The sequence below is a fragment of the Gekko japonicus genome, unplaced genomic scaffold (assembly GCF_001447785.1).
Source record: "Gekko japonicus isolate JY-2015 unplaced genomic scaffold, Gekko_japonicus_V1.1 scaffold773, whole genome shotgun sequence".
Lineage (NCBI taxonomy): Eukaryota > Metazoa > Chordata > Lepidosauria > Squamata > Gekkonidae > Gekko > Gekko japonicus.
This window is the reverse complement of record NW_015161427.1, coordinates 571479-579406: the sequence shown is the minus strand read 5'-3', so window position 1 is coordinate 579406 and position 7928 is coordinate 571479. Positions and strand designations below refer to the sequence as shown.

Here is a 7928-nt window from a genome sequence, read left to right as displayed (position 1 = left end):
AATGGAGGGAGGGTGAGCAGTGAGGTCTGACAAGGATCAGGATGGGTCATTTGTCCATCAATGATTTTGCACTGGGGTGAGCAGTGTAGTAGCCGGGTTTGCGGGCGACAGCCAATGATGGCGATCTTATTGATTTTAAATGGATTGTTATAATGTGTCGTACTTGTTTTATTGTAAATCGACTTTAATTGCAGAACTTAAGCTGTAAATTATGAATTCTCTTAACTGCGTGGGGTGGAGAACGCGGATACGGCATATGGTTTCCCTCCATCTGCCATTGTACTAGAACTTGGGGGCACCTAGTGAGACTAATGGCCAATAGGTTCACAACAGGCAGTGATCAAATGGTGGAGTTCACGGCCAGTGGATGTACTGACGGCCAGAAGCACAGAGGACTCTAAAAGGGGGTGAGGCAGATCCATGGATGAGAGAGGGCTGTCACCGGCAACTAGGCATTGTGAATTAAGGGAGCCTCCGTATCCAGAGGCAGTCAACCCCTGAATATACCAGTGCCAGGAGGCAATCTTGAGGGAAGGCCTCGGCCTTTCTGCCCTACTGTTGGGCTGCAGAGGAACCGGTTGGCTGCCATGTGAAGCAGGATGTTGAACGAGATGGACCTTCACTGGCCTGATCCAGGTGGGCTCTTCTGCTGTTCTGGGCAGTCTGGGTTGCATGGAGTGGCTAGCTCGGGGTTGTCTTCAGGGCCTGCCTGGGGAGTCCTCCCATGGGTCCCTGTGCTCAAGGAAGGCAGCTGTATGAATTCCCAGTGAGCAGAGCGAGACACGCCACCCTCCCTGCTCTTGAGTCGTCCCAGGGAGCCCAGGCGGGGGAGCCGCTGGGATCCCAGCCCTCCGGGTTTGCCGCACGCCGAACTCCAGGCGGACGCAGGCAGAAGCAGACGGGGACTCGGCTCACAGGCTATTTTTAGCTTCCCTTGGCATTTACTGTATTTGTGTTAGTTTTCGTCAAGGAGGTTTCTAGCCCGGCAGAAGGGGCTCGTGTGCGTGTGTGTGTCTCCGTGTGTGCGTGCATGCGCAGCTCATTTGCTCTCCTTCCCTTCAGTCTCCTAGGAAACAAGCCATGCTCTCTCTAAGGCCAGAGCCTGCACTGAAATAAATAAGGAGACCGTTTGCTCCACCCGGCCTTGAGCCTCCGCTCTCCAACACCCTGCTTTCCGCCAGAGGCTCCTGAGCAGCCCTATTCGAAGCAGGGTGGGGCAGCGAGGCCTTCTGACTGCCCACCTGCCAGCCCCCCTCCCCCCCCAGCAGCAGCTACACTGGGCACCACCGGGGGGGGGGCAGTCCCAGTCCCAACAACCATTCCCCCTCCTAAGTGGAACGTGAAGCTGGCAGGGGCTGCTGCAAGGGGGTGGGGCTTGCACAGGGCAGCCAGGAAAGGGGTAACCCCCCCCCGCTACAATGCCCCAAGGTGCCCCAATGCTCCCTCTTCACCAGGTGCCCCCCAGGTGCAATTACACCGCTCTGCTCAGTGGGAGGTCCCAAAGACACAGGGCAGCCGGGTGCACGTCTGAGCCCTGTGTCTGGGTGGCAGAGAGGGCGGACTAAGCCCTAGGCCAGAGACACCTGTGCAACTTGGAGAGAGGCCAGCGTGCCTGAAGACACACTGGTGCCAAGACCAGCACTATGCTGGTGTAACCCCACGACCTAGACAGAATTGGGTGGCACCTCACACACCTCAGGGGAGGAGTAGGGCTTCGTTGGCACCCAGCCTGCCCCCGGCCCCTAACGTCAGTATGATCTTGTGGCAGCTACAACCCTGGTGTCACGGGAGACATTCCCACAGGAGTCACGGCCTCCTTTGCCTCCTGCCGTGCCTATGGGCTGTGCCGCAACTCAGCTCTTCCCAGCCTGATGGGGCAGGAAAAGGAGAGCGTAAGGGAAGTGGCTTTGCCCTTTTCTGTCTGGCTGTTTTTCCATGCCAAAGTGTGTGCCATTCCCCCCCCCCCTTCAGCTCCTTTGTTTCCTGCAAGGGGAAAGCCACAGTCGCTTGGTATCCAAGAAAGCAGTTTGGGAACGGATGACGTTGAGGCGACACAGAGCAGGAAGAGAAAGAGCGGCAGGCCTGGGCACAGGAACACGGCCTCTCTTCACTTAGCAGAGGGCAGGTAGGCACAAAAGAGGTTGCGGAGGGCACGGCCATTCCACCAGCGTCCGATGCTCCCTCCAAGCTGTGGAGTCCGGTGAGCTACTGGCATTAAAAGTTGTGATCAGGTGATTTGGCTAATTTGTGTAAATTAGTTTGATCTGGAGCACCATCCTTCCTGAGCCGAGACAAAAACGTGTGTGAGCCGGAGGCTAAAAAAACTGTGAGCTAGCTCACACTAACTCAGCTTAGAGGGAACACTGCCTGTGACCATAGCAACTCTCCAGCCACTTAGATTTGAGTCCAGCCACACCTTAGAGACCAATGAGATTTTTTGGGGGGTTAGGGTTAAGCTTCCGAACGAGTGTGCCAACTCTCGACAGCTCCTGCCCCCAAATCTTACTGGCCTCTCAGGTACTCCAGGATTCGAACCCAGCACTTCTGCTGCTGACCAGCATGCCTGCCCTCTGGAACCAGCTTCGTGGAAGGCCCCCAACCACCGGGCAGCACGCCAACACTGAGGGAAGCCGGTAGCCAAGGCAAGTGGGTCCCAGCAGCATCTCTGTGGCCCTGCGGCCATGATCCAATGCAGACCACAAGAAGAAGAAAGAATCCCAGAATCTCACAGAGTTGGGAGGGGGGTCACACAGGAGGCCGTCTAGTCCCCACCCCCGCTCAGTGCAGGATCAGCCTAGAGCATCCCTGACAAGGGTTTGTCCAGCCCCTGCTTAAAGACCGCCGGGGAGGGGGAGCTCTCCACCTCCCGAGGCAGCTGATTCCACCGCTGGGGGCCAGGGAAACCCAGTACACCACCATGAGCACCCATGGCCCCCTAGGGAGCTCCAGAGATGTAGGTCTACGACAGAGGGGGAAGGGTGTGTGTCCTGACGCACATCACATGGCATCTCATAACATCTCCAGTCCTGGAGAGATCCATCTACTTCTAGATCCTTACTTGGATTATGCTGATGCCGCGTCAAGGCACCACGAAGGGGCCATGGCTCAGTTGTAGAACATAAGAGACGCCAATGGTGGATCAGGCCAAAGGCCCATCCAGCCCAACACTCTGTATCACACAGTGGCCAGAAATACCAGGTGCCATCATAAGAACATAGAACATAAGAGACGCCAATGTTGGATCAGGCCAAAGCCCCATCTAGTCCAACACTCTGTCACACAGTGGCCAAAAATACCAGGTGCCATCAGGAGGTCCAGCAGTGGGGCCACCAGGAGGTCCACCAGTGGGGACACCTGCTTTGCATGCAGAAGGTCCGAGGTTCAATCCCCGGCATCTCCGGTTTTAAAAAACAGATCAGGCGGTCGGTGATGGGAAAGACCTTTCTCTGCCCCTGCCAGTCAGAGTAGACAAGGCTGACCTTGATGGGCCGGGGGGGGGGGTTGACTCCTGTGTTCATCTATCTGTGGAAGCCCCAAGTAGGCCTGTCGTCTGTAGAACAGACCTGCCTCTTGATAGACAGGAGATAAGCCATTCATAAACAACAGATACCTGAACAGTCACTGAGCCCAGTTTACAGCATGACACCCTTTCAAGTTAAAGATGGCAAGAGGGGGACATCATACCCTTTGCCCCCCTACAGGGCTTAGGCTACAAGAGCGCCCATCCTACACACTCGCCCCTCTGAGACCCACACAGTCAGCCGTCAGTCAAGGTGTTCCTTCTCAGCTCTTCATTGTCCTCCCAAGTGTGTGTTGGTCAACAAGGCCACATCTCTTCTCAGTCTGGTATTGTGGTTAAGTGCGCTGACTCTAATCGGGAACAACCAGGTCTGATTCTCCACTCCTCCACTTGCAGCTGCTGGATGACCTTGGGCAAGCCATAGTTCTGCCAGAGCTGTTCTTGAAAGAGCAGTTCTCTCAGAGCTCTCTCAGCCCCACCTCCCTCACAGGGTGTCTGTTGTGGGGAGTGGAAGGGAAAGGAGATTGTAAGCCGCTCTGAGACTCTGAGGGAAGGGCGGGTTAGAAATCCAATCTCCTCCAGTTTGATATAGTGGTTAAGTGTGCGGACTTTAATCTGGGAGAACCGGGTTTGATTCCCCACTCCTCCACTTGCACCTGGCTGGATGACTTTGGACAAGCCATAGCTCTGACAGGAGCTGTTCTTGAAAAAGAGCAGTTTCTGTCAAGAGCTCTCCCAGCCCCACCTACCTCACAGGGTGTCTGTTGTGGGGAGGGGAAGGAGTTTGTAAGCTGCTCTGAGACTCCTTTGGGTACTGAAAGGCGGGGTAGAAATCCAATCTCTTCTTCTTCTCTTCTTCTTCCTCCTCCTCCTCTCCTGTAGTCTCTTTAGTTTGCAAGCTGTGCTGAGCACATTGACACCCAGGGACTGGGTCCTCCCAAGCTTCCTTTGGCACAAGAGAGTCTTGTGTGTGGCAAGGACATCTGAGGCTCCCCTCATGCCAGGCACTTCTCCCGCTTCATGCCCTTCCTCGTGTTCCACTGCTCCGGTGACCAGTTTTCTCCCTAGCAGATGACTGTGCAAGGCCATACACATTTCTGCATTCTGGCAAGAAACAGTTCCTGCTTTCCTTCCAGCTCTGAGAACTGCGAACCAACCAAACAGATCAGGCTGGGTGTCAAAAAGACACCTCTGAGCACCTGGACCTCAAACAAACCATTTTGATCCTGTTGATTTATGTACTTATCTGCGTTCTCTACAGTCTGCCTTTCCCACTGGAGCTCAGCGCAGAGGACACAGAGTAAGTTAACACAATCAAGAGGATGGGCCATCCAACAGGCATTGCAATAAGTCTCGGCTTGTCAGAATCTGGAACCAAACAGAAATATCAACAGAACCAAAGCAAAATGTAAGAATGAATACGATGCCTCAAAGGATGCAAAAATTACATGGCAGGAACCCACCAACAGCAGCAGGTGGTGGAAACTATACACCATCGTAGAGACCGCAGCCCCTAAGACTCCACCCAAGTATCTCTCAGAACTGCTTTGTTGCAGTACAGACTTATCCACCTGCGTAGGTTGCTACTGTCATAGGAGGGGAAATTCCAGATCCCCGACTTTAGAAAAGAGAAAATACTAAAGGTCACTCTGCTTTTTAGCAACGAGTGCCTGTGACGGAAAAGGGCCCTGTTTCTTCAAAATGACCAAAAGGGCTCTTTTGGCTGGTTAAATGAGGTTTTACAAAGTGAGGATTAAATAAAAATCTATTGTTGATGCATTTTGCGGTGTGTGGGGGGGGGGGGGGGGGGAGAGATGCTGGAAAACCCCAGCGGCACGCAGCCTCCCTCCTCCTCCTCTGGGGGTCTGCATGGCCAAGAGCTCTCATGTGCTTCTCGGTGCGCGTGCGTGTCTTCGTCAGCAGTTCAGCTCAGCTGTGAGCATGCCAGGCAAGCCTGCCGTCGGGCGCTCTGGAATACTGCTTGGAGGCTGGCGCTGCGGTGCGTGCCCAGAGAGGGAGAAAAAGACATTTCCTCCTCCTTCCCACAAATTGTCTGCTGGAAGTCAGAACATCACCCCGGAGATTTCCCGCTGACCAAACCTGCGGTCAGAAGGCAATGTTCTGTTTGAAGCACCAGGGACACTTCCCTTTCTCACAGGCCTTGGAATATGAAATTCAAGAATTGAGATATTAAAAGCCTCCTGTCATGAGCCAGAACCTCATGCGACTCTGAGTTCCCTTCTGAATTCCCAGAGCAAATGCTCAGTCTTTGTATCCAGGAGACGCAGCCACCAGCTATACCCCGAATACTTTTTGACAAGTCTTGTTGGAAGGAAGAACCGGTCGCTTGCTGGGGCTCTGTTAGATGCAGCTGAAGGCAGCTGTTTCCATGAGCGGCTGCGCGCCTCTGAAGTAGGCCCAAGATGTTTCTGAATGCGATCCAGGAAGAGACTGTTGACCAAAGCCTCTTTTCTCCAGTACAATCAGCTGATAAGGACCAGCAGGGATGCAGGTACCCGTGAACGAAGAAAGACCAGACAATAGGTTCCAGGATCTGGATCCAGCCGATCACGCACACACACAGAGAGATCACTAGGTGCCTTATGCCAAATGAGCCCATTGGTCTATCTAGCTCAGTATTATTCCCTTTGATTGGCAGCACCCTTCTGGGTCCTCAGGCCGAGATGGTCTTTTCTCCCAGCGCGGGCTACCTGGAGATGTTTCTACAGGTGAAGCACATATTCTACCCCTGAGCCATGCCCCCCTCCAGCAAACAGGCCCAGGAAAGGGCCAGATTTTTGCCTGGAGTTTATTAATCCAAGCCCTCTGTCCCCTCTCCCCCCCCCGCTGGCCTTTACAGCTACCTATCGGAGCAGCCCCCCAGGCGAAGGAAGAGCATGAGGAATGGCCAGTGGAGCAGTTGGAGAGGAAAGGCCCAGCATCTTCCTCAGCAGCACCACAAGGGATCCAGCCTCCTTTTGACGTGGCAGGTCCAACTACCAGTCTCTCAGGTTTCCTCTCTGCAACGTTTGTGGCATTGTCTCCCCTTCTCTGCCTCCTGGAGCCCCGGTGGCCCAGGGGGTTCCCAGTCCCAGAACTCTTGCAGAAGAGCACCACATGACCATGGACCCCATGGTGGACCAAGGAGGAGAAAAACCCCTTTACAGGACTAAGGTCACATTTACAGAGATATTCTCTGTGGTTCACGGGAAATGCTGCGAAAACTCAGCCAGTGCCAAATAACGCTGCTCAAAACGGAAGGAAAAGGAAGGTTGAATCCCACAAGAAGGAGCCTTCGGGGGCTCAGAGCCCCCCAACCCCACCCTCTGCACTGACAAGCTGCACACACTGGGCAAGTGGGCACCCCCCCCATGCCCACAACTGGCCCCGACAAAAGCCCCCCCCTCTCCAGAAGGCCTGGCCCTTGCCTGTGACCCTCCTGGCCGTGGGCCAAGCAGCCCCCCAAAGGAAGGCAGGGCCCTCCTCTGCTGCAGCCACCCCTCCAGGAAGCAGGAGCCTGCTTCAGCGGTCCAGTGGCGAGCAGGGCCTCCCTCGCACCCCTCCCTATATGAAAACCTGCCAGGTCACTCAAGAGCCGGCTCCCTCCTTCGGACAGACCAGCCGTTCCTCCTGGGCCCTGTCAAGTGGGCCGGCCGTGTGCCTCCCAAAGCTCTGTGGGCCTCGGATTCCCCACCACCGTGGGTTCCGGGATGGACCACAGGGATGCCTGCCTAGCCTAGCTCACCTGGGTCGGCACAGCACCACATCCTTGCCAGCAAGATCACCCTGCTGGATTGATCGCCACTGGGGAAGGGAAGGGGGCTGGGTGTTCCGCGTTGCCTCTGCAGCTATGGGGCCTGGCAGGCCCTTGGGGCCAGGTTCCTCCAGCAAGCGAGCCAGAGTCTACCGGAGAGCTCAGGGGCCTGGGGCCAGCCCCGACAGCTGCAGCCCAGGCCCGGAATGGAAGGCAGGGAGGCCCGGCTGGGGCCCCCGCACCTAGAGGTGTGGGGCTGGCCTCAGCCCCAGCAGTCTCGCAGCCCCAGCAGCGCCCCCCCCCCCCCCCCGCCTAGCCCCCCCCCCCCCCTGGCTTTCCACCAGAGGAGAACAGGAGGCGCCTGAGCCGGCAGCCAAGTCCTCACCTGGGAAAAGAAATGTGTGGGGGGGGGCGCTGCGGGGGGGCAGCGTGCAGGCTGCTGCAGAAGTTTCCTCCGTTTCTCCACCGGGGGTGCTCTTGCGTCTCAACCCGCTACCTACTTACGGGGGCTGAATTACCCCTAAGGGGGCCAAGCACCCCAAACGCTCCTGCCTGCCTGGGGGTGATTAATAGATCAATCAGGGCCGGGCAGGTGCCGCGGGAAGGGCGGGGGGCGGGCAAGGAACAGCCCCCTCCCGGGACAGACAGGGTTTT

At 56.1% G+C, this 7928-nt stretch overlaps 1 protein-coding gene across 1 annotated transcript in view; it reads right to left on the bottom strand.

Moving 5' to 3' along the window:
- RASGRF1 (Ras protein specific guanine nucleotide releasing factor 1) overlaps window positions 1-7928 on the bottom strand; it is a 62525-nt gene that overhangs the window by 54344 nt on the left and 253 nt on the right. Inside the window, 1 exon segment of the mRNA XM_015428870.1 lies at window positions 7917-7928. This exon segment is cut by the window's right edge and continues 253 nt beyond it. Within this exon segment, the coding sequence (XP_015284356.1) occupies window positions 7917-7928 (12 nt within the window).